The 26,099-nt window shown below is 49.8% G+C and overlaps 1 protein-coding gene across 6 annotated transcripts in view; it reads right to left on the reverse strand.

Annotated features, from left to right (window-relative positions):
- wdfy3 (WD repeat and FYVE domain containing 3) overlaps positions 1 to 26,099 on the reverse strand; it is a 78,505-nt gene that overhangs the window by 12,819 nt on the left and 39,587 nt on the right. For 3 of the 6 annotated variants that reach the window (XM_036526023.1, XM_036526026.1, XM_036526027.1), the window contains 26 exons: positions 25,261 to 25,361; positions 24,001 to 24,219; positions 22,399 to 22,580; positions 20,491 to 20,722; positions 19,511 to 19,671; positions 18,883 to 18,994; positions 18,137 to 18,327; positions 16,578 to 16,730; positions 15,843 to 15,916; positions 15,176 to 15,337; positions 14,774 to 14,868; positions 14,509 to 14,629; positions 13,617 to 13,834; positions 12,749 to 12,945; positions 11,896 to 12,030; positions 11,028 to 11,207; positions 10,202 to 10,435; positions 9,936 to 10,035; positions 9,316 to 9,476; positions 8,032 to 8,261; positions 6,986 to 7,095; positions 6,492 to 6,674; positions 5,040 to 5,197; positions 4,377 to 4,454; positions 3,300 to 3,527; positions 190 to 358 (listed from right to left, as the gene is read on the reverse strand). In XM_036526023.1, coding sequence (XP_036381916.1) covers positions 190 to 358; positions 3,300 to 3,527; positions 4,377 to 4,454; positions 5,040 to 5,197; positions 6,492 to 6,674; positions 6,986 to 7,095; positions 8,032 to 8,261; positions 9,316 to 9,476; positions 9,936 to 10,035; positions 10,202 to 10,435; positions 11,028 to 11,207; positions 11,896 to 12,030; positions 12,749 to 12,945; positions 13,617 to 13,834; positions 14,509 to 14,629; positions 14,774 to 14,868; positions 15,176 to 15,337; positions 15,843 to 15,916; positions 16,578 to 16,730; positions 18,137 to 18,327; positions 18,883 to 18,994; positions 19,511 to 19,671; positions 20,491 to 20,722; positions 22,399 to 22,580; positions 24,001 to 24,219; positions 25,261 to 25,361 — 4,184 coding nt within the window. Of the gene's footprint in view, positions 1 to 189; positions 359 to 2,681; positions 2,748 to 3,299; positions 3,528 to 4,376; positions 4,455 to 5,039; positions 5,198 to 6,491; positions 6,675 to 6,985; positions 7,096 to 8,031; positions 8,262 to 9,315; positions 9,477 to 9,935; positions 10,036 to 10,201; positions 10,436 to 11,027; positions 11,208 to 11,895; positions 12,031 to 12,748; positions 12,946 to 13,616; positions 13,835 to 14,508; positions 14,630 to 14,773; positions 14,869 to 15,175; positions 15,338 to 15,842; positions 15,917 to 16,577; positions 16,731 to 18,136; positions 18,328 to 18,882; positions 18,995 to 19,510; positions 19,672 to 20,490; positions 20,723 to 22,398; positions 22,581 to 24,000; positions 24,220 to 25,260; positions 25,362 to 26,099 lie in introns of all 6 variants that reach the window. The other 3 variants (XM_036526028.1, XM_036526025.1, XM_036526024.1) reach the window with 3 other exon arrangements.

A 26,099-nucleotide genomic window follows, 5' to 3' on the forward strand; every position in this document is an offset into this window, starting at 1 on the left:
AGTACTTCTAATCCACTTAAGTGTGCTGAACCGTAATGATGGGAGAGTAGAGCTATATCAATGCCAGACGAGGTGCAAACTATTACTCGCTCTGATAACGCACACCGTTTTGCTGTGAAAGCAACATCAAACCATACCCTTTCCCCTGTCTGAGCTGACCTCTGACCCGCTGACGTGGGCGGCGGTTACCTTTGACCCTGGCGATGGTGTCCTCCCCATGCTCGGGCTCGTGCTGGGCGGTCTCTCTCTCGGAGCTCTGCTCGATGGAGTGCTGGTACATTCCCGGGTTCCCGGACAGCAGCCGCATGTAGTACTCCTTGCTGTCGTAGCTGATGGCTCGGCGGTAGCGGACCGGTTTCTGAGGGAAGGCATCGGGTCAGAGGGTCAGAGGGCGCAAAATTCCTCATGAAAACACGAGTCGTCCTCAATCACTTGGCGTGGCATTAAACATCACGGCAATGCAAGGAAAAGCTAACGTGCGCTGGAGTGTATGAAGAAATGTGTCAAAATTCATAGCTTTATCTGTCTCCTTTTCCGCCCTTTATGCACCCCCTCCATTTGGAAATGCCAACTGGACACTGTCATTTTTTACTAAGATGCCCACTATTCTCATTCAGGAGCATGGGACGTGGAGAATGCAAACCTCTGATGTACACTGACACAGCAACGTGGGTTTTTTTTGCACACTGGAATTCGCCCAGCACACTAGTACCAACCGGAGGATGGGCGAGGCATCACTGTCGTCATTCGGCAACTTGCAGGTACCTGGCCAGTGTGCCCTAAAGCAACCACACGAGCAACCCCTGTCTGATAGAATGAAGCCGCTGTGGGTCGTTCGCTCAGCCTGCTCTCAGAGCGAGGCGCCTTAGCCACTGAGCCACCTGGGACCCCCAGTGGGACTATTTCGATGACTCAAAGACATACTGTGGGCACATTCTTTGCCTCCATCAACCGCGTTTACAGAGCGCCGCGTGGTTCGCGAGGGGCGTCCACAGGGACGTTTCGGTTTGTCAAACATCCCCCTAATATCCTCTCTCGGGCGAACAAACACAGACACAGTCAACCAAAAAAGCTCACAAACCGCTGTGGCGTGACAGACGGAGAAGTCCAAAACAGCAACGCGAAAAACACAGTTCCCTGAACTCCGCCAGTGACACAACCTCACAGGCAAACCCGGGCGACCACAGCCACAACGTGCACGGTGTTAGCCTGTTATCAGTTCAGCACACAGTGTTGTTTTAAGGGGCACTGCAACGTAAAAACAAAAAATTAGACCGGACAGAGTGGCGATTATCCTTGGCCCAAGCGTGGTACAGCTTCCAAGAGATTACCAAGTAGAACAGTGATCGCTTGTACGGTTTTTTGAGAGGCTGTCCTTGTTTAAAAGGAAGGCTGTAAACAGCATGTGGCAAACCATCAAGCAATGCGAGGATTTGTGGGTAAGAAGCTTATGGATACACTGGCCTAGTGGGAGAAGAAATACCTTCTGCAATGTTTTTTTTTTTTGGTTTATTTCTTTGGTTCGTTTGTATTTATTTTTTTTTTGTTAATGGCAACGGAACAAAAATCTGACACGACCTAATTTGCAATCGGAAGAAAGATCTATTTCCAATAAAAAATTATTCCCGACGCACGCAGCCACAAGGATAACTGTGGCATGCTGTGTGATGCAACGCAACCATAAAAGATTCAGCTCCTCTTACAAGAATGCTCATTACAGAGGATGTCTTGTTTTTATTTACTCTGACTTAACCAGGAAGACCAGCTAGAGAACTATTTACTGGCTTTCCTCATCATTTGTCCTTTTGTGTTGTTGTTGTTGTTATTTCTTCTGAACAAACACAGTTTGGTGAGTTACACAACCAAAATTTAGTTTTTTCTTTAGCAATTTGTACCTGCTTTCTACCCAAATGTTCATGAACACCAGCTGAACATAGTACAGAGGACAGGCACATCCCTATCTGAATAACTCGCAGGTGTTCGAGTTCCAAGGTGTCCCAGCAGTGAGGCAAGCAAACCCTGGCTGACCTACCCATCCCTAAAGGAGCCAATGTTTTTGTACAGCCAGAGAACAATGGGGATGAGTAGGTTAGATTAGGTAAAGCCAAGTGTGGCTACGTGTGGCTGAGGTGGGTTCAGAACCTCAGTTTAAGGTCTAATCAGTCTCTACTGTAGCACTGCTGCAGGGAACTGTAGGTTTTACTGGGTGGTAGGAAAAACTCTGGCTTATGTACATGACTTTGAACAGTAACCTGGCTTTTCCTGGTTTTACAGTCCAAGAACTGGCCAGACCCAGCCATGTTAAGCTTCCGGGATCTTACAATGAGGCCACAAGGTTGTCATGATTCCAACAAGAGCTTTCTAGAAGCCAGTTGCTTCCTTTTACACAAAATGTCTATGATGATGCTCACGTAGGACTTAATAAGCTAACAGCTAAGTTATACTCTTTGAAGCATTTGCGTAGAACGAAACGAAAAACGACCGGAGCGAAAACTTCGCAAAGACTGGACCAATCCAGATAAGCTCTGAGCTGCAACTTAATCCCAGAGTCAAAAAACCCACACACATTCTCGCAGCATGCATTCCCAGCAGCCCCTGGGCCTGAGGCCTCTGTGTGACAACGTGCTGAAGTCTGTAAAGCTGCACCAGGGTTAGGATTAGCGTCACACTCGTGCTGATACCTGGAGTGGGATGAGAGCCGGAGAGGCGAAAAGGGGTACAGGAGGGGGGCTTTGAGTGGAGTCAAGCTGGACCGGTGCGTTAGGGAGAGACAGGACACATAATCTATCATTCCAGGTCCCTGCAGTACATTCTCCCTCCAATTCTTTTAACACCTATTTATTCATTTAATCTGCTACATGCAGGTAATTTGTGTAAAACTGTCTTAAAATTAATTCCTCATATTTTATGTCTATTGGGACAGTTCATTTACGGAATGGAGCATTAATCTTCACTAGCATTCCTGAAATAATAATCATTATGAAAACAGTACAGTAAGTGTCACTGACTCGTTTCAAACCAAAAATGAAACCCGGACTTTAAAATATAGCCCTGCATCCATAAAACAGCAACAAAAAATGCATGCGAAAACACCCCGCTTCTCCAGGGATTCTATCTCTGAAGCACTGCCCTACATTTCCAAGAACTGGCCTGAAGCAAGCCAGCCAATAGCAGCCTCTGGTTATTTGACTGTTTAAATACAGTGTAACTGGCCTGGCGCTCAGTCCCGGAGCCAGGGAAAACCGCGGGCCTGGAGTGACAGCCCCGCCGCGGCGGCTCAGCCATGGCGGGCCCCGTACCTGGGAGCTGGTGTTGGGCTCGCTGTCGGGCACGTAGGGGTAGTGGATGTAGAAGAGGTCGTTGCGCACCATCTTCTTCCTCATGCGGCACGGCCCCTCCGTCATGTCCAGCTGGAACTTGTCCAGGTGGGAGCCGATGGGCGGGCCCCACAGGCCCCTCTCCCGCAGCAGCTCGTACTCGATCCCCGCCCACTCCTCCGTCACGTACTTCAGTGCGTTCTGCTGCCTCTGAGGGGGGAGAGGGGAGGGGGGGGTCACGTTATGTGCCTGCCACAGATGGGCGGAGCGAGGGGTGCCATCACTAGACTCCTCCCTGTACTGAGACGCATGGAGGGCGGGGTTTCACGATTTCGCTTTATAAGGGATTGTTGAGGCTGGGTTATACTGTGGGTAGAACATCGGTGGCATTGTCGTTGTTCCCGTCCGATTTGTCAGAAGGGGCTCCCTTTAATGTGAACTTTAAACACTCAGGGAAAGTGTTGAATATACCAAGAACTTGTTAATCCACCATTTCCTTGGTCTGAGCTTGACATATCCAACTAAAAGCTGTCCCCTTTGTTCACTGGAAACACTTGACCCACTTGACTACTGAGTAACCATGAGTTAATGTATTAATGCATTCATTGCAGTGTGTGCCCTAAAACAGACGTCACTAACCCCTGAGAAATAACCACGCCGCAAAGCAAGTCAACCACTGCTTTACAGCATTCATTTTTTATAAGTAATTTATAGGGGATGAGCACTCTCTGTTTCAGGATATGCACTAAAAACAATGAATGTTAATAATAATAGTTAATAATGATTTACTGTTGATTTATTTGTGATTATTCATGTTTATTCATTTTTTTCCACATACTCACTAGATTTTCCCACATACTCACTAGATTTTTCCAGAAAGCCTAAAACAAATGTAAAGAATTTAGTAAACACACATGAATTTAAATGATATTTGTATGGAGCAGTACTGATCAAAGCACACACAGAAAAAAGCTATGTGCCCCCTTTAGCCAAGACGAGCTCCTACACATGAATAATTACACCAGTGTAGGGCATTGTGTTGTGGTGAACACTCCCTACCTCTTGGTACTCTTTGTACTGCATGGCAACCAGGTCCCGAACAACTGCGATGTGTGTGAACATCCACTGGAAAGTTTCCTGAAGAGACAGAGTGAGTTCGGGAACATAAGATGATATCATGAGAGAATGAGGATTTCTCTCCCTTCTCCTCATACTTTAAACCACTTTGCACTGGCAAAACAGCCTTAGGACAGATTTGTACTGACTAGCATCCATCATTTCAGCACAGTAAATGTAATAGCAATGTGAATATAAATTTGAATGTGTTGCTTGCAGATTCTTGCTATAATGTTGATGTTTACGCTTCAGAGGATATGCCCTGAGTGTTTCCTAATGAAGCGTCTCTGGATAAATCCATCTGCGAAATGAATAAATGTAAATGCTTCAGCCTGACAACCACAGCAGGAGGGTGGAGGGCAGATATAATGGCTGGGGGAGCTGGGTTTGTAACCAGGCTGCAGGTTCCATTCTCAAGGGGTCCCCTGCTGTTATACCCTTGAGTAAGCGGTCTAACCTTACAGCCAGCAACATACATACAGTAGATACCATGTGAAAATGTAAGTTGTGCAACTGGTTCTGAAAAAGGACATGCGCTAAGAAAACATGTAATGTGATGGGCTGCAAAAGACGTCACCGGCGCCCCGTTCTCATCCGGGCCTCTACCTGTGCCGAGAGGTTGTTCTTGTTCATGCTGCTCTCCTTCCTGCTGCGCCGCGCCCCGGTCAGTTTGGAGAGGCCGAAGCCGCTGCTGACGCGGGACAGCTTGGACTGGGTGACGGGGGCCACCGCCTCGCCCCTGCTGATGCACTTCTTCTCGTGGGCTGGAGAGGGGATGGAGGGGAGGAGGGCAAAAATCGAGAGAGAGAGAGGCACGCTGGTTAAGGAGCTGAGCCTGTACCTCAAAGCGAGCGGTGCCGGCGGAGCAGTGAGGTGCAGTGGTGAGGGGGGAGCGGACTAATGAGCTGAAGGTTACGGGTTCAAAACCCAGGCGGGGCTCTGCTCTTTGTACCTGTGAGCAAGGAACCTGACCTGCTTCAGAAATTTTCAGCTGTATAAATACTTACGTAAAGAAAGACTAACCTGTAATACACTTACGTAAAGTATACAGGAAATACTTACAGTATGTAAAGAAAGCATAATCCATTAGGCATGTTACATATGCATATGCAAACGAACCTATAAGTAAAGTCTATAAGGTACTTATAAGGAATGTCAATGGCTGCACATGGCTGTGCCCCGGAGGTGCTAGCGTGGCCTTTAACGCTGCTTGTGTTTAGCATTGTATGGCTCTATTAATGTGCTGTTTCTTCAGTAACGAGCAGGCATTTTCTGGCTGAGCTGGCTGGGAGCCTGAAGGCAGCCGTGAGCTTGGAGCCGAGTCGCTCCCTCGGATAAACAGCCTGCGCTATTCACGGCCTGCTCGCTGAAATGCCACACTCTGCGGCTATTGCTCACTCTCGTGGTCGTTAATCTGTCCCACTACTCTGACGGAACAAACTGCGTTATCATTTAGGGGTTTTAAACAACTGCCGATAAAACATCTGTTTGAACTCAATCCGTTTTTACAATATATAACACCAGGCTTCACTGTGTGTGTGTGTGTGTGTGTGCCTGTGCGCCTGTGCATCTGAGTGTGTTCAAACGTCCGTGCACATTCAAGCGCTGAGAAATTCTGTGCGTCTGCACCAGCACGTGTGCGTGTGCCGTATTTGTGCGTCTGTGCACGTATGTGCATGTGTGTGGAGGCGTGTTCACATGATTGCCCCTGCGTCAGTAAGCATGTGCATCAGTTTGGGGAGCACATGTGCTTTGAGTAAGAGAGAGAGTGTGTGTGTGTGTGTGCGTGCGCGTGCGCCTGTCTGTGCGAGTGTGTCTGTGTTTATTTGTGTGTGCATACGTGTGTTTGTGTGTCTGTGTTTATTTGTGTGTGTGTGTGTGTGTTTGTGTTTGTGTGTGTGTGTGTGTGTATGTGTGTGTATGTGTGTGTGTGTGTTTGTGTGTGTGTGAGTGTGTGTGTGTGTGTGTCTGTGTTTGTGTGTGTGTGTGTTTGCGTATTTGTGTTTGTGTGTGTTTGTGTGTGTGTGCACGCATTGGCAGCCCGGTTGCAGCTCTCACCCAGGTGGTTCTGCCAGCTCTTGGCGGCCGGCTCCTCGATGAGCGTGCGGGCGGAGGCGATGTCCACGTGGCCGCGCTCGTTGGCGGGCAGAGTCACTTTGAAGATGTCCTCCAGCATCTGCCTCTTGCTGATCATCAGCTCCGTCCAGACGCGGTTCACCGCCTTCAGCAGGAGCTGGCGGCCTGCGCGAGGCGAACACGGGCAAAGGGCAGGAAGACACACGTGTGTTTGACATGTTACACACATGTACACTACAATATGTGAAATACAGCTATTCAAGACTTAACCTAGCAGGGCCTCACGTAAGTCTCTGCAGCTGTTCTACTAGGTGATTACACTTCAAAATCTGATAATAAGATTGTATTTTAAACAGGCCACAGTTTAACATTTTAAGTGAACTGTGCATAACCTGTGGAGCTATCCGTAGTTAGAGTCTGAGAGCCTCTGGGGGAGAGAAGGAGAAACGCAGTGTGGTGTCACCATTCTGGTATACCTTCGCTGACGTCCTGGCTGTGTGGCGCATCGGTTTCGGACTCGGATGGCATCATGACGTGCCAGGTGGTCATACGTGCCTCTGCTTCCAGGCCGAACCCCTCCGCGCTGCTGATGGTGACACAAAGGTGACACCGTTCGCACAGCAAACCAAACAGACCACTACAAAAAATCGCTGCTGCCATTTCACCGCGTTATTACATGCCGCACTAAATATCTGCATACAGCCTCCGCAACACATTCCTAAGATTTTATACAAGAGTAACTGTCACCAGTCTCATACAGTGGAAAATGATGACAAAGAAAGAATGTTTATTTCTCTTTTTTCAGCATCAGAAGGCCAGGGCTTGCATGTCATGGGTGAGGTCCAATTTCAGAAGCAACAAAACCCTCTCAAAATCCATCGTGCTCCCCTGAGAGTCGGCGCTCTGAAGCGGAATTCCACAAGATCCCGAATCGTTATGAATAATGCTGACAGCGTACCCAGCTCAAGCCCAGGCTGGCTGAGTGAATGCTGAAAGCTCTCTCCTCCTGACACAGAATACAGCAGCGGAGAGAGCAGAGAGCAGGGTAGAGAGATGTACTACAGCGCTCTATTGGTACAGAACAGGGTTTGTAACCCTAAGGTTATCAGTTCAATTCCCCAGTTGGGCACTGCTGCAGTACCCTTGGGCAAGGTACTTAACTTGCATTGCCAGAGAACATATCCAGCCGTATAAATGGATAGCCTGCACAAGCTGTAATCTCTGGATAAGCTCGTCTGCAAAACAACCACAGTGCAGTACACTGTTAGCCTGTCTGGCTGTCTCACCCCCAGCCTCTGCAGAGAGCGTGCAGGCATTTCCCCCCCGCTCTCAGGACACCGATAAACCTTTTCTACCCTTCCTCTCTCTCCACTTCCCCTGTTCTCCCCTCTGGCAAGGATTCTCACCTCAGGAGTCTTTCCCCCACTGCTCTCAGGACAGCGAAAAACCTTTTCTACCTCTCCTCTCCACCTCTCCCCGCTCTCTGGGTTTAACCCTTTCCCCTCCGCGGCGGGATTCTCACCTCCCCGCGTGCAGGTTGATGAAGCAGTGGGCCAGGCAGGCGACGAACTCCTGGTCGTGGTTGCCGGGGCCCAGGACGAGGTTGCGGTTGATGGTGAGCACGCGCAGAGAGTCCAGCAGGGCCACCTGCTGAGGGACGGTCTTGTGCGGCCGGGAGAGCTGGTACAGGATGGTCCGGTTCAGGCAGTGGTACACAGGGTCCAGGGACAAGCCTTGGGACCTCCTCTTGGACTGGGCGGGGACACACAGGGGGGAAACATCACACACACAGAGAGAGGCTTTGTTGAGGTGGAAGAGGCTTTGTGGAAGTCTTAGCGTGACGCTGTGTTTTTTTTTCTCCATAATGCCAATTACAAGGCACAAGTTATGTTTTCTGCAACAGTTTCTCAGAGTGTGTGTGTGTGTGTGTGTGTTGTGTGTTAGAGAGAGCAATTTTCAAATGTCACATGATTCAGTTTTTTTCTGGGTCACAACGAGCGGGACAACTTTCATCATACCATATGGCTGCTTTCAGGTTCATTAAAAATATCTGAAAGCCCAAGAAAAGAAGATGACAGGCTCAAAAAGGAATACAAGGCTGGCTTGAGATTCAGAGAGACTCTTTACTGCGCTTATTTTCCGGAGCTGAGAGAAGCCGTATGTGTTGCTCATGTCTATACTTTTTCTCTCTTTCCCAGCACTCCCCCACTTTGTTGTTGGCTGACAACTATTTCATTGGATAGTACATTTACAGACAGATGGTCTCTTTCAGATTTTAACTACATTATTGCCTATTTGATTACGCAGTTACATTCTTAATTGAGTTCAAATTGGCTTTGGAAGGCTAAGAAGACTAAGAGATGGCTGAATAAAGCGCTTATTCATCACTTAACTGGTAGAAAGTACACAGAACTTTGTATCGTCCCCCTCTGTTTCTTTGGGCAACAGAGAAGCTCTGTCTCATCTGAGCTGAGACTCACTCAATCTGGAGACAGGCAGCTGGATTGAGTTGTGTCAGGAATGAGGAAAATGTCCAGCAGGTACCGTACGTGGGTTGAACATAAATGCTATAAACATGTCTTTGTATGTGTGTAAGTCTATTTATTATGATTACAATACACTGCAGTCTCACAGTGACAGTGCTCTTGGGTAAGGGAAAACCTACGTAAGCAGCTAGCAGGGGGGTGCACGTCCGTACCTGCTTGGTGCAGGGCTGTTTCAGAAACAGGACCCCTGTTAAAGAAAGGGTATTGAACCCTGTGCAGGTTGCCAAGTGCTTACTAGTGCTGCAGCTGGCAGTACCTACCTGTCCAATGAGCTGCACGATGAACTCCACCACTAGCTTGGACTCCTTGTTGAACATGCCCTGCCACAGCTTGTCCACCACACGCTGCGTGAAGTAGAAGACGTTGTTGACCAGGATCTGATAGCTCCCCCCACTGGTGATGGGCAGTGACGCCTCCTCGCCTAAGGACACACACACACACACACACACACACACACACACACACACACAGCGGGACACAGGAGACGGTCAGGAGCCGGAGTGTGGCACGGCGGTATCTGATCTTAAATTAGCAGTCTTCTTCAGCACGTACCCAGCTGTATAAACAGGCAGCATCAAAGAATTAAGTTTTGAAAGCTGTCCTTGACAAGTGCGTGTTTATAAAAGTGTCTGAACTGACAAAAACAAAATGAACAAGGTGAAGAGTCAAGCTTTCAAGTCACTGAGCAAATAAACAAATAGGAAAATACATTTAGACTGCTCCACGTCACACGTTTCACCGCATGTCATGCAAGCCTTTATTCACTGTGGAAAACCATTCCCAGCCAGAGTCACTGAGGGCGTTGTGTAATTTACAATCATGTCCTCAGTAGCTGACAGTGAAGCACCATTAAGGTGTTCCTGAGAACCTGGTGTCTCACCCATGAGGACATCGGCAGCGAGCAGGTGCTCCATGACGCTGTCCAAGATGTAGGACTGGAACTCCTTCTGCTGGGTGCGAGTGGACCGCTCGGGGGAAGCCTAACGACAAGGATCGTGCGAGTTAAGCTACCATGAAGTCACACTAAAAAAAGAATTAGGCTCAACCAAACCTGTTCTTCCTCGCTAACGCAACCACGTTCTCCTAAAACAAAACACTCCTAACCCTATCTTTGTGAATGGATGGAGAGGCGGGAGGGTGGCTCACCTCCAGCAGCAGGTCGACGGTGGGCGTCTGCTTGCTGGCGGGGGTCATGCACAGGTTGTCCATGATGAGCGCCCTCATGAAGTCGAAGACGTACTTCTTGGCGGGGTGGTTGGTCAGGAAGGTCTTGGAGCCCACGTTGCAGTACTCGGACTGGCTGCGGTTCATGCCCGAGTCCGCCGCGAAGGCCTTGAACTCCTCGGTCGGAGAGCCCGCCTCGTCGTCCAGGTCGCTCACCTGAGACGCAGAGCAGGGGGGTCACAGACAACACAAAAACACTCTCATAAAGAGAGGCAGCGGGGAGGCAGTGTAGCATAGTGGTAAGGAGCAGGGCTCGTAACCAAAAGGTTGCTGGTTCAATTCCCTGCTGAGACACTGTTATTGTACCCTTGGGCAAAGTACTTAACCCAGAATTGCCTCAGGAAATATCCAGCTGTATAAATGGATAATGTGTTAAAAAATTGTAACCTATGTCATTTGCTTTAGATAAGAGTGTCTGCTAAATGCCAGTAATGTAATGTAATAGAGGGAGGACAATTACAGGTGAGTCCAGGTTCAATCTAACCTTAATGCACTTTGTCCACACTTTTGTTCACAAACTTCAGCAAGCCTGACAGTTTTTTTTAGATTCTTGTGCTACATTTTTTTCCATTACACTCAACAACTGCAAAGCCTGTGTTGTTTTTAGAGTATAAGGAAAAAAAAAACAACACTCGCTTGGAATAATTACTTGCAGTTAAAGTGACAAAGTGATTTGCAGTTAGACTAAATCCAGACTGGCTTTTTTTTCCATAAGAGCTCAGTGTCTAATCCCTAAATGAAACGGTACCATTTCGGAGTAGGGCCTGATGTTGAAGGGGAAGACACTGGCTGCCAGGGCGCACAGGAACTCGGGGCTGACCCACATGGGCGCCAGGTCGGGCACGTTGTGGTAGAGGTAGCGGAAGAACTGCATCAGAGTCACGGGGTACTCTCTGAGCCAGGAGCCCTCCTCTTCAGACTGCCAGGGCTGCGGGACAACGCCAAAACCGACATCGGTCCAACATTAATACAGCGGCACAAAAACAACATCAGTCCAACGTTAATACAGCGGCACAAAAACAACATCAGTCCAACGTTAATACAGCGGCACAAAAACAACATCAGTGCAACATTCATACAGCAACAGAAAAACAACATCAGTCCAACATCAATACAACAATACAAAATCAACATCGGTCCAACATCAACACAACAATACAAACCAACATCAACAAATTCCCACAATATCTGCATAAGCAGTGATCCCAACAATACAAACACTCTAACACAACATCAGCACAGTCAGATAGCACTGCAAAAGCACTATATGACACAAAAAACACCACACCACAGTGAAGAAATAACGTCAACCTCCACAGAAACACAAAATCAACACTGACTGTGCACACCAGCACAGGGTGGTCACACTACATTAACATCAACATGGAGATCAACATAACACCAACATTAGAGCTAGATAATGTGTAATTATTCCATGGGGAGGTATTAAAACCTATATACTGTAGAATAATAACTTTTATTTTTACACAAGAGCTGATAATTTACCCACAATGCACCCCTGAGATCCCTACATTTGCCTGGCTTTTTGCAACTATGACTCTATCTCAAGTGTATTCCTCCTCCTCCTCCTCCTCCTCCTCCTCTTCCTCACTCACCAGGTTGAGCATGCTGCGCAGCATGGCCAGCAGGAGGAAGGCCGCCTCGGTGCACACGCTGTGAACGGACCCCACCACCGTCCCGCTGGAGGCCGGCACGCCGAAGATGAACGTCCAGATGGAGTCCAGGTCAAACTGTGGAGAGAGCTTCAGTTACCACGCACAGTTACTCACAAAGCGCCATCCTGAGACCAGCCACAGGGGGCGGCAGTGAGCCATTCTGTCTGGGGAGGTAAGTCAATCACTTCATTAACATTCAGGGCAGTATGACAGTGACTTTAAAATGAAAAATTCCTTTCGGACGGATTGGATTAATGGAGTAATTTCCATAACGATACTTTGATACCAGTATAATCTACAATTACATGCTTAATTCAGTTAAGGAAGATCATCGACTGGATTAGTATTTATAATTTAGATTTGAACTGAATTTCAAAAATAGCATTGAGCGAACCAGAGCCAATGTGGTAAAATGGTGTAGAGACGGCTTTCAACCAGTGTGCAATCAGATAAGCTAAGCAATTACAAAGATGAGTCACTTTAAATGATGAATATATTCACATGTTAATGATTTAAGGGGCACATGGATGGCTTTTCTATGAAAAATAATGACCTCTCTTTACAGTCATAATATAACATGCATATCTAATTGGAACGTTAAATGAATTTTAAGTTTTCTGGAAAATGTCAAGGACTGAGCGTAAACCAACGCTTGGTCCTGCCAAGGCTATTTAACAGTCGTCCAACCGAGCGTTATCCCTGGGTTTTTGTCTGTTGTATGAAAGCGAGGAGGAGGTGGAGAGCGAGCGACGGGTGCGGCGGGATAAGTAGGAATGAAAGGTTTGGTACTGACATTTACCTGCAGGCTGTCAGGCAGTTCCGTGACAGGCTGCTGCAGGAAGAGCGCCATCAGCAGGAAGTACAGCTCGGGCACGTTGGTGTGCTTGGGCAGGAAGCTCTGGAGCAGCGGGAACCCGGGGAAGTGGCAGGCGTCCCGGTTGATCTCCCGCACCGTGCACTTGCCCCCGGCGCCGCGGCCCACGTTGAAACCTGAGGGGGAGAGGGTGGGGGAGAGACGCGGTTTCTCATCCAGGTCGTACCCGGGAAACCCCAGCCCCCATGACCCGTGTGTGCAGCGGTGTATCGCAGTGGTAAGGAGCGGAGCTTGTAACCAAAAGGTTGAGTGCAACTGCTGTTGTACTGTGAAGGAGAGCCTCTTCCATGGACTAAATACTAACTGTAAATTGTTAATGAGGTAATGATGTTAATTGATGTCAATCATTGTTAATTGTGGCAATCACTTGTTACTAGTGTGCACTTGTGTTAGTTTGTGTGGGGTCCCAGCCTATTGGATAACGAGCCACACCTCACTGATTGAGGCTGACTAAATACAGGTGTGGCTACAGAGCAGGAAAGGCTCACTTTGTCCCTGCTACTGGCTTGCATAGGCTGGATTCCTTTGTTTTATTGTTTGGTTTTACAATAAATTATTGTTTGTTTTAACCTTTTGTTCTTTTTTTTACTCGTTTATGAAAGAAGTATCAGCCAGCTTCTCTACATGTACCCTTGGGCAAGGTACCTAACCCACAATTGCCTCAACTTTCAGCCGTATAAATGGATAACATGTATCAGCTGTATAAATGGATAACATGTAAAAACTGTAACCTATATAAGTCACTCTGGATAAGATAAGCCAAATGCCAATAATGTAATGTCCTCACCCAGGACGGTGCCGATCTTGTTGGTGAGCACCGAGTCGGTGTGGTCCAGCCAGCCGCCTCCGCTGAGCCCCTCCTTGAAGCGGGCCAGGATGGGCTGGTTGCTGAGCAGCACCACCAGGATGCGCAAGGCGGCCGTCACGGTGCTGGAGTGCAGGTGCTCCTCCATGAACATCAGCAGCCAATCGAAGCCCAGCGTGCGCACCAGCTCCTCGCACGCCCTGCAGGGGAGCACACAAGAGCCGCTAGTAACAGGGAGGGCTGCGGGTTCCAATCCTGGCTGGGACACTGCCATTGAACCCTAAAGCCTCTCTCACGGGTATGATATTTTTAACACAAAAGGATTGAAGATATGCAGACGGTCAGGGAGTCTGCTAAACAAATAAAAAACATACGCCCTCATATCCTGACTCATACCCACACAAATACAGCTGACAGACCAGGAATGTAACATAATCATTCAAAGTTCTCCCTTCCTTTCATGTCTCCAGTTACGGCTACATTCACAGGATGCTCACGTCTTGGATTTTTGCTCTCTGTACTCTGCTGAAATTCACCCTTTGTGTGCCGTCTGTCTGCTCACTCACTAACTACATTTATTGCAAGTTAAAAGACACAGTCTGCGATTTTTCGTGGGAGGCGCCAAATTAGATCGCAGCAGAGGGCTGCTGTTTGCACCTAATGGCATTTACATAATCACTCTCAGTAAAAATCCCACTAATGTGAAATTATTAGCAGACGAGGTGCGATGCACGATCATTTGCACTCACGTCAGTAGATTCCCACCCTATTATAAGCAAGGAAACGCAACCCAGAATATCAAAGCTCGACCTGGCACTACTTTGTCACTTAGTGGTGAAATGCTGGTTTGTCTTTGATGTAAGGGGAGGCTTACTGCATGTTAACAGCACACTTCTCTTTGGAGTTGAAGAGCAGTTTGAGCAAGATGTCCAGGAGCCTGTTCCGCAGCAAGATGAGATTGGCGGAGAGAAGCCCCCCGAAATCATCTTCGTTTCCTGAGCGTGAGAAACAGTAACATCTGTAACTACTGCCAAAGTCAGCTGAGTACAGGATTCAGCTAAATATTAATTACTAACATGTCCTGCCGGGATCACCCGTGGGCACAGAGCTGTGTACACACAGGCCCCCGGGGGCTTTACCTCCATCGATTTTCTCCTCGTTGCTGGCCTCCATGACGACGAATTTCTCACAGACCGCGAACGTGGGCAGAGTGGAGGAAATGAACTGGCCAAATCTGCAAAGAAAGAAGCCAGGGCGCGTTAGCGACGGGAGGAATACCACCATATTCCCGTTTCTGGTTTATATACATGCATATTTTTCCTCTCTTGTCCTTTAAACTACACGGACTCAGACTTTCAGGCCTCTCACTCTTCAGAGCAGGGGACAACTGCAGATGAGGGTTAACTTGGTAAATGTGTCGGGTGTACGGCTGTACATTTCAGCCCGCTGTAACTAAGCAGGTTATGCGTGTCTCAGCTGTAGAGTAGCGTATGTATATTAGCTGTAGGTGAGCGCGCAGTAGCCGCGTCGCTGTGCTGTACCTCAGCAGGTCGTAGCTGTTGGGGAAGCCGTGCAGCAGCAGGCTGAGGACGTTGCTGATGGCGGCGATGGTGGGCTGGGACAGGGACGTGTCCCGCAGGGTCAGCAGCAGTTTGGGGATCAGCTGGAACTCGCGCAGCAGTTTGGCGTTCTTCGCCGCCTCGCTGAGGGATAGGAAATATGCCACAAGTGTTCTCGCTTACATTCCACTGAAGCACAGACACACGGACACACATACACACACACGCCCACACAGACACACACACACATCCACACACATGCACACACACAGGCCACTGTGGCACACCTCGCTGTGTGGCCTTCGTTTTACGCCTCAGCTTTTTTCCAAAGCCAAAACAGCCTTCATAACTTTGAGACCACAGGAAATGCACAGCTCAGATGGAGTACTGCTGCTCATGCAGTTTCCACTCAACAGCCCTGGGCAAATCAGGTGTGCCTTAATTACAATGATCTATCAGCAGTCACCACACAGAGACATTGGTTCACGTTAATAGAGATGATATAAAAACTCCCTGTGGTGATTTATGGTGGGGAAAACACCTCTGACAGTAATGTTTCTTGTCATTTGTCCTTGGGTGGATTATTGGGTCCTGGTCTGCTAAGGATTCTGGGAATGGAGGCCAGACGAGGCCTCACTCGCTCACTCACCTGGATTCGGTCAGCAGCTCGATGAAGTGTTCGAACAGGGAGAGGTGCAGTTCGTACGGCGCGTGAAGCCAAACCTGGGAGAGAAAGCGCGAGCGCCAATGACTGCGGTGTCAGAGAGGAAGTTATTGCAGGACATCACACTCGCCCACGCGATCAACGAACACACTGTGATGTCACACGTCGGGGAAAGAACACGAGAACAGCGAGACACAAACCACAGGCTATGTGTTTATTACGGGGAGTGCGAGAAACCACACGCGCTCAAAGGATAAAACAAATAACTCTCCCTCAGCTCCCCCTCAGGACTTCACTGAATGAAAACAACAAACTAATAAAAGAAAGACGGCACAACAAACCACAGCTAAGACCCCTGAGGGGAAAATAATTCTTTGCTGGCTCTTCAGACTTTTATTTTGTTGGTTCTTCTGGCTCTTTCTTCCCCCCCGCTCTCATTCTCACTCCCCTGCCTCTTCTTGGAAATTGAGATTTTGTATCATGAATCCCACAATTATTAGCAGCATTTTAGTACTGCCTGTCCGCTAAGAGACGTTACACAGTCAAGGAATGCACAGTTAGATGGCACACGTTTTATAACAAATACTGTATGCGCTGGTATACGCTCGAGGAATGCGTACTGAGGGATTGAACGTTAAAGAAATACAAAATGAGGTCTCCAGAACCGTTTCGTTTCTGCACGCCCTGGGGCGGGGCGGGGCGACGAGCGAGCGGGCTCACCTCGAAGTCGCAGAGCAGGTCCTGGAAGGCGGTGGAGTTGGGGATGATGGAGGTCTCGTGGCCGCTGTCCACGGTCCCCACCAGGGAGAAGGTCAGGTGGAGGATGTGGCTGTTCAGCAGAGAGCGCTTCTTCTTCAGCAGCATGGCCAGGAGCTGCGACACGTCCCACAATGCCTCGTTACCGTCGCCACACGACCGTGCTCACAACACAACAGGCCTGGCACTACGTATGGAGCTTCTGACGGTATTTACCACTAGTGACCACCAGAGGGCCTCATACAAGGGGCAGTAGTGTGATGGAAGTAGCGTGTCAGGAGAAGGGATCGTAACCTAAAGGCTGCCAGTTTAATTCCCAGATAGGCCCACTGCTGATGTACCCTTGGACAATTCACTTAACTGAACTGCCTCTGTAAATACCTGCCTGTATAAATGCCTGTATACACACACTGTACACAGTGTAAGCTATCTATGGCACTCTGGGTAAGAGCATCTGGTAAGCAAATGTACTGAAATGAAGAGTAATACAGTAATGACATCCAGTGTGGTGTACAGCTAATTTAATGGCCTCCTTCAAAAACAAGCTGGCACAGCGAGGGGCGTGATCACTATATTAAGTTTCCCTTCAATCATCACAACCAGTAAACATGGCTCTAACGACGCTTGTTGTTGGTGGGTTTACTGGCGGGTCACAAACCCAGCTGCGTAATCCTGCCTACATGCACCAGAGTGCAAAAGGCTTTTATGAGATTTTCGGCGCCAAGAAATTCATAGGATGGTTAAGAGTTGTTTATGAGAGCAAAGCGGCTAGCTCCAGAGAAGCATCTGCGCACTGCCGATTATTACCCACAAAACACACCACGTACCGCGTTACCTCACAGACATTATAGTGGAGAAACACAAAACAAAAATTCACCCCTGTTTTTAGGGGGTGCAGTCTCAGAGGCAAACCCTTTCATATTTCTGGGTAAATTATACTGGCATCAGGCGCGTATGTATTTTCACTGTTATTTTGTAGCATAAGAACAGCATTATCAGTGAGCGCTCACTGCTAAAACCCAGTTAGTTTAAGGGAGTGCTACTGTCATAAGTTAAGGCAGCCAGCAAAACTAATACTTGAAAACAGTGTATGGATAAGCTACGGATAAGGCATGAAATAGGGAACTGAAATGGATTTGTCCAGCAAACAGGTAACAGCACTAGTTTTGCAGGCTGTCTTTTTTTAACATTACATTACTGGCATTTAGCAGACACTCTTCGCCAGAGCAACGTACATCAATGACAGGCTTTTACGTTATCCATTTATAAAACTGGATATTTACTGAGGCGATTGTGGGTTAAGTACCTTGCCCAACGGTACAGAAGCAGTGCCCCCCGTGGGGAATCGAATCAGCAACCTTTGGGTAACGAGTCCTGCTCCTTAACCACTACGCTACACTGCCTCGCCCCTGTCTTTACACTGAGGTGACACTGACATTAACACTGAGATGGTATAAGAAATGACAGGGGCATATAGCAATAAGAGATACAGACTGGGCCAGCACTGGTGACTTAGGACCCACCTGGTACCCTTTGATCCGCTCCATCTCCTTGCTCGCCAGCGGGTTGCTCTTGACAACGCAGACCAACGCTTTCACTGCTGCGTACAGCCCCTCCACGTCTGACGCCATGGCAACCAGGCCCAGTATGGCGGCCGCGCCTCCGACGTACTGCAGATTTGTGGCCACCGGCTTGGGGACAAAGGCGCGGACACCTGAACCGCAAGAAGGAGGTGTTTTTAAAAACCTCGTAAAAGACGCTCAATCTCTACAGCCATCTATGGGCACAGAAAGCTCTGTTGAAATACGTACGATGAAATAAATAAACATCGTCCCATGTTATAAATCAGACTGTGCTCATTATATCAAATAACAGGAGCAATATTTCAGTATGCGAAAGGAATCACAATCATATTCACAATACCAACAATTGTAAAGCATTTCCAGTCTTTTATGGAGTACACACTTAAATGCTTGGAAAATGGAAATGAGCCAATGTATACAGCCAAAGCTCACAGAGGTCCACAGCTGCATGAATCTGCTGTGTGGTAAATTATTACGACAAATTAACTGCCATCCTAATAGAGATTAGTGGGAGCAGGCTCCCTGAATGCCTGCAGTCAGCTGCAGTCCCGTCCTTACACAAGGATCACTGAGCACCAGCGGGGGGGGAAATGGGTTCCTCCTTAACCCCAGCTGAACCGCCGTGGACCGCCTGACATCGCAGCAATGGAGTCATCGTTAGAGCGGTCCAGGTCTTTTGGTCTTACCCAGGTAGCCGATGACCGCGGCCCCCACCGTCCGCGCGGGGCCGTTGAGGTGACCGGCCGCGTTGTGGATCAGCTTGACCGGCGTGGCGTTCTCGTGGGAGGACACCGCCAGCTGGGGAAGGACAGGGGGACACAGGAGCAGCGGTCAGAGCAGCGGTCAGAACGGGGTCAGCACGATCGCTGCTCCCCGCAGGCGAACGGGCACGAGGAGCCCGGGCAAACACAGGAGCAGATAAATGAGTCTCTGCAGCAGGGGTTACATCCACGGCACTTAGGGAACCGCGAGTGGGGTCGAGAGGGTCACCACACTCCGTCAGAGCTTGATCAGGGGGAGTTTGCCTTCGCCGTGAAAAAGCAAGACGAGGGCGTGCACTGCTCCACCGGAGACAGGCAGAGCCGAGCCCTGCGCCACAGACCGCTGCGCCCACAGACCTGCAGCCTCTGTGCTCCGGCAGACCCCACAGCTGCCTCTCCACACAAACACATTCATTCAGACGGGGAAGGACATGACAGGGAGGCCAGAACAAGCAGCACGTTCCGCCTGGTCTCCCTCACCGCCCCGCAGTGGGACTGGATCGACCTCTCGTGCAGGAGGGGGGACGGGTGGTTTTAGGAGAGGGTCTCTCACCTGCTTGGCGATAGCTTTGCTGTCCAGCTTGTTATAGACCTTCCTGATCTTGGCCACGGTGAGGGCAGAGACGGACAGGGCGTAGAGGCTGAAGGACACCTTCTCCTCAGGAACCAGGGCCACGGGCGAAGGAGGGGAGGCCTCCGCCTTGGAGTCTTTACCTGCAGGACAGGTGCGATCGGTCAGCCACAATCTCTTTTAAGGCAGCATTTTGGCTGCGCTTTTCTGCTGAGGGAATGATAAAGATTTGCAAGGCTCGATAAAAGATAACGTTAATGGTCCAATCTAAATGCGCAACGCTCTTTGCCGAAATTGGCCATTCTCTCTAAGAGGAAAATCTATTCATTGCGAATGCGAGAGAGCGGTCCTCAGCTGGGAGAGCGGTGGCAGGCTGCACGGCTAGTTAAGGACGCTGCAGGGAAAGTCTGCCTCCTGTGAAGCGGCTCCATCAGCCTCGACTTCAGAAGCACTCAGGCTCGGCTCCGCTCCCACGCCAGCGATGATTCCGACACACTTGATTTTCTGTCCTTTAAGAAAGCCATTTATCCGAAACTGCAAAGTAGTACATTCTTGAAGTACCCCTCCTGCCAGGTTTAAAGCAAAGTCTCTGCTGGTTTTCCAGTCAGAGGTACAGTATAAACTGCTGGATACTACCCAGAGCAAGGCAATCACACGCACGGATGCATGATTGCACATACTGCATAAGATACACACAGGCACATGCAACCAAGGAAACACTTTGGTGCGACCCACCTAGTGGTAGACCCACTAGAACGTACAGACAGATACAGACACACACAGTCACAGACAGACACAAAGATACACACAGTCACAGACAGACACACAGACACAGACAGACACGCATGGGCATACATGCACAAACAGACATATGCACATGTTCTCTCTCTCTCTCACGTGCACACACACACACACACACACACACACACACACACACACACACACACACACACAGTGCTCACAGGGCAGGTAGACGGCCTGGAAGCTGCCCACGTAGTCCGGGCCCAGCTCGTAGACGGCGGACACGCTGGTGGCGGGGAGCACCTCCTCCAGGAAGTGGGTGGGGCCGAGCCGCCACACCAGCGAGGACAGCTGCCGCTGGGCGGGGGGCGTGCCGACGTAGCTGTACACCGTGCTCACCACCGGCGGGTTGGTGGAGCTTGAGCCGCCCGGCGTGCTGTGGACGTAGTGGAGCTGCGGACACAACAGAGCGTGAATATCACTACTACAACACTACTACACTTCCACTACACCATGCATCTCCAAAGAAGACATTACACAGAGCTCCAGTGGAGCCTAATAATTACTGTAGCACGAATATCACTACTACAACGGCCCTACTACACTACACGTCTGCAGAAAGGACATTATACAGAACTCCAGTGGAGGCTAATAATTACTGCAGTGTGAATATCAGCACTGAAACACCGACAGAAATCTACGGAGACGCCTTTATAGAGAACTCCGGTGGAGCCAGCTCGTTAACTGCAGTGCGAACATCACTACTCCCACGCCACAGAACTTCAGCTACCCTTCATAACTGCAGGGAGGGCTTCATACAGAGCTGAAGCAGTGGTGTTGTGGTTTTATTCAGATTTGGCGATGACATTCTCACATTTTCATCGCACGCTTCCTATCTATGATCAAAGGAAGCCACCTCAAAGCGAGAGGAAACGCGGTTCTCGCCGCGAGCCTCCCCCCCCCGATGTTTTCGGCTCTGGCTGATGGCTGTTTGTGTGGCGCTTGCCTGTGTGAGCGTTACCCGCTGGCCACTTTCACCCGGATGGAGCAGCTGCGGCCACCCAAAACCCTGTTAGGGGGACCCGCCCCCCCCCCCAACCCGCCTCCGTGGCCAGCCAATCAGAGGTGTCGCATCGGGTGGGGAGGCGGGCTGAGCTGTCTCCGCCTCCGTGTTTACTCTCACAATGGGACTCTTCAGAGAACAGAGGATCCACAAGACTAGGGCCTGCTCGCTCTCCTCTCTCTCTGACGATCGGTATATCCCAGCTGCCTTTGCTTTAGAGCCGTGGGGAATACGCAACTGATCCACCCTCCTGCCTTGGGTTAACAGTCCAAACTGGCTTCCTTCAACACGCTCTTACACGCACGCAGGCACACACGCACACTCAAAAGCTTAGCGGCTTTGCAGAGTGCGTGTGCATTCGCGTGTCACGTTTCATCGCTCTGTAAAGAGTGTGTGTTTGATGGCAGGCGGCGGTTTCAACTGATGCGCCACAGAGCTCTCTTGCTATTTTTGCTCTGCGTCACTGCAATGAAGAAGAGCTCTGTGTCTTCCCAATAAAGCTGTGTTTAACATTCATGCTTCACATTTCATCTGTTCTCTGGTCTGAGCAGAGTACCGGGTAGCATCAGTGCTGTACTTTACACGGAAATATAATAGAATACATATGCCAACTAAACATACCAACATGTAATCCGCACAATATAAACAACTGGAATAACAATATGCGTATCACATTAGTCTCTCTTTAAAAAGTATCACATCTTGGTACAAAAGACACTAATATGCACTAACTAACACTAATATGTAAGTAACATTTATAGTATTTTGTGCCTTATTCAAGACTGCATATTAAAATGAATACAGACAGTTTAAAAACATACATATATTATATATATAGAGCTACAAAAATCTTTAACCTTTAAAGAATCTTTAAACCATCTTTGTAAAAAGTATCACATTTTAGCAAAAGAAGACGTCACACTCGCATATAAATGGCATCTGCAGTACTTAGCCCTTAACCAGGAATGTACATTAAAACAGGTGTAGACAGTTTAAAAGAAATGCAGAAGTCTATTTTTGAACGCATGAATGAACGGGCACATTCAGGCCTCCCCGCTGCCCTCACCTTGACCGTGTTCACCAGCTGGCCGTCGATGTAGAGCGCGGCCGTGCTGTTCTTCAGCATGCCTTTACTCATCACCAACACCAGGTGGTGCCACTGTCCCTCGCTGATGAGGTCACCGCAGCGGAAGCGGGCGCAGCAGGGCAGGATCTCGTAAAAGGAGGACTCCTCTGAGAAGTCGTCCGCTGCGGAGGGGGGATGGGGGGGAGGGAGAGAGAGAGAGAGCGGTCACGGTTCAAACGCGTCTGCGGGCCGAGGGATTCACGAACTCCACCGCGGCGGTCGCGGTTTCGGGGAGGCGCTCTCTCACCAACAACAGCTCCCTTCAAGAGCAATTAAACTTGCCACCATAAGGATATAACATTATCCTACAGCAGTGAGGGAAGGGGCTGGTGCCCGTCTGACAGTATGAAAGTCTGAAACGCACCTAGAACTGTTCTACGAGAAGTAAAACTCCAGGATTTAAGCAATGTGAAATCATAACCATGCATTTATAAACCTTGTTAACTTGGCATGTTTTTTCTAATGTCTTGGTAAGGCTGGTTTCGCTTGGTAACATCCAGCTAAACGCTTTCCCTCGGCTTCCTTTTCAAACACTCAGTCACCTTTTCAAAAAAAAATTCAATTTCATTTCGAGCTCCACTCAGAAAGGTCAAATAATAATTTTGACATATACTACAGATAATAAGGCTCTTTAAACTGGAATGAAATCTATTAGGCAGAGTGGTGAAACAGAAGCTCTCATTTTACCCTTTCTACACCTAAATTACACGTTCATACTAAATGTTATATAATTTCCCAGTCATTAATGTATTTTGGAATTTGAGATTCATGTACCCTTTATTCTGGAAAAAAGCTGGACAGAAGGTGCATGTAGGCTACCTTTCTATTTAGTTCTCACATTTTTTCCCAAACACATTTTTGCCCTTAGTGTGGACCCTGGAGGTACCCTTGATTTTTTCCATTTTAATCTGATTCTATGCACTGGCTTTCCTTGAGAAAGGGAAGGGGCTGATCTGTGAACATAGCAGAGCTGAGGGGGCGGGGCTGTGGGGATGGGGCAGGGTCATTGGGCAGGACTGCACAGCAGAGCGGAGCTGCAGAGCCATGGCGATTGGGCAGGGATCGCTCTGAGGGGCAGGGCAGTAGAGCTGAGGGGCGGGCTGCATTGAGGGGCGGGGCAGCTGAGCTGAGGGGCGGGGCTGCACTGAGAGGCGGGGTGGCAGAGCTGTGGGGATTGGGCAGGGCTGCACTGAGGGGCGGGGCAGCTGAGCTGAGGGGCGGGGCTGCACTGAGAGGCGGGGTGGCAGAGCTGTGGGGATTGGGCAGGGCTGCACTGAGGGGCGGGGCAGCTGAGCTGAGGGGCGGGGCTGCACTGAGAGGCGGGGTGGCAGAGCTGTGGGGATTGGGCTGGGCTGCATTGAGGGGCGGGGTGGCAGAGCTGTGGGGCGGGGCAGCAGAGCTGTGGGGGATTGGGCGGGGCTGCGCCGAGGGGCGGGGCAGCTGAGCTGTGAGGCAGGGCCGCAGAGCTGTGGGGGATTGGGCGGGGCTGCGCCGAGGGGCGGGGGCAGCTGAGCTGTGGGGCGGGGCCGCACGGTTCCTCACCGTAGCTCTGCAGCAGCTCCTCCTTGGTGGAGACGGTGAGCGAGCGGTCCTTGGCGGACAGCACGACGGCCAGGCACACGTAGTGCTGCTCCGAGGAGGTGGCCCGGCGCACCACCGTCAGCAGCCGCACCGGGTGGTGCTGCGGCGGGGTGCTGAAGCGCTCGATGCAGAACCAGGTGGAGTAGCTCAGCCCCGAGGGAGGGGGGAAGAGTCGCTCCCCTGGAGACAAAGAAAGGTTCGTCCCATTAGAGGAGCGAGCAGACTGTGAGCCGTCTGAAGCTGTTCTGTGCATCAAAACGGAACAGGAGACAAAACCAGTACTTCACACTTGCAAGTGTGAATAATAACTAATGAAAACTGGTAGCTCTTTGTCTATAGCATATGTACTGCTGATTTAATGAACAAATTATCCATCTGTGTGTCTCAACATTCTAAAACTGAACCTTGCTTTGGTGGCTGGGACAAATTTCAAATGAATGATACTACATGATCTTCACATGAAATGACATGCAATATGCTGCAGTATAAAGAAAAATAAAATAAAGGTTGAAATCATCACTCATCATTCTCCCACAGCTACTGCCACCCAACAGCAGCAATATCTCTCTAAGCACATTTCCACACAAAAGACACAAAGAAATCTGTAGATAAACGGATTGAATAAAACAATATACAACAACAATGTAAGAACATCAATAGCGGTTTTCAAACTGAATTTGGCTAAATGATATTCTTGCTTGAACAGCACACAGAGCATCGGAATGCGGTCGGAGCCTGTGTGAAATCAGGACACGATGCGGCCGCGGCGCGAGGCTGGAGTCTGAATGAACACGTCTGCAGCGGGGAAGGATGACGTCACTTTTAAATATAGGTCAGGGGACACGGGCTGCCGGCTATATATACCCCCGTCTCCATCCGCGCGCGGGGAAGACGGATCCGCCAGCTGACCCCTGGGGAGGCGCTCTGAGGAGCTGAGACCCGCCTCACTTCATTAATGTTACATGCCGGCTCCAGAGTGCTGCTGTGGCCGGCCTCAAACCCATCGCCACCTGTTCTCCGACTCCTCTTTAATCAACGATTAAAGACCACACCGGGGGGGGGGGCCTGCGCCGTGAAAACACTTTCGCTTCCATTTCAGAATAATGTCGGGTGTCTCTGCGCTTGCATCATCATCGCCTCTGAAGCGCTGGCTTTGCGGGCCGGGAGAGCAGCCGCACGCTCAGGGATGAGTCAGAGGTCTGCTGCGCTCGGCGTACTGACCGTTTCCGATTCCGCTGACCACCGCCCCATCGTTGACCCCTGACGCGTTGACGTTATTGGTCGGCGCGTTGTGGGGAGCCAAGCTGGGCAGGAAGAGACAGCTGTGGAAGAGAAGAGAGCGTTTATTTACAGGAGTCCAGAAGATTGAAAACATTCAGATTTTCTTATAGCTAATTATAAGCTGTCTTCAGGGGCTCCCTATGTCTTAAGAATATCTCTGACCGCACATGCTACCCATAGCTCTGTGGACTGGAATTATTACAGCTGAAGAAATATTTAACAGATCACTGGAGTGGACCTCTTCACTCTTTATTCTCCCCCGTCAAAAACAAATAATCTTTTTTCCGTTCCTCTGGGAAATCTGACTCCAACATGAAAAACGACCGGCACTGAGGTGCTACCTTTGGCATACAAATGCGACGTCGCCGTTGTTGCCGCTGAACCTCGCACCAGCGAGAGCTTAGCCGCTATGGCGGCGGCACGGTGAGGCGCTCGGAGTTTCCCGCGCCGCTCGCGGCGGGCGAGGCGTCAGACGGCTCTCGGCCACCGGGGACGGGGCTTAGCGGAGCAGCTGTGACCTTGAGCCCGCGCCGGGGCGAGGTACCGGAGCCCTGTCACTGTCCGATAACATCCTCTCTGCCACCCCCTCCCTCCTCGAGCACATCGCTGTCACCGAACCACCCCCCCCCAACTTCTGGCCGCCCATCACGGCCAGCGCTCCAGCTCTGGCCCCCGAGGGGGTGGGAGGGGTAGGGGGAAAGGACGGGGGGGGGGACAGGGGGGGGCAGGACACCAGACATGTTAATAAACACAGCTTCCCTCAGTGTCTCCTCACGTCC

The sequence above is a fragment of the Megalops cyprinoides genome, chromosome 4, assembly GCF_013368585.1.
Source record: "Megalops cyprinoides isolate fMegCyp1 chromosome 4, fMegCyp1.pri, whole genome shotgun sequence".
Taxonomy (NCBI): Eukaryota; Metazoa; Chordata; class Actinopteri; order Elopiformes; family Megalopidae; genus Megalops; species Megalops cyprinoides.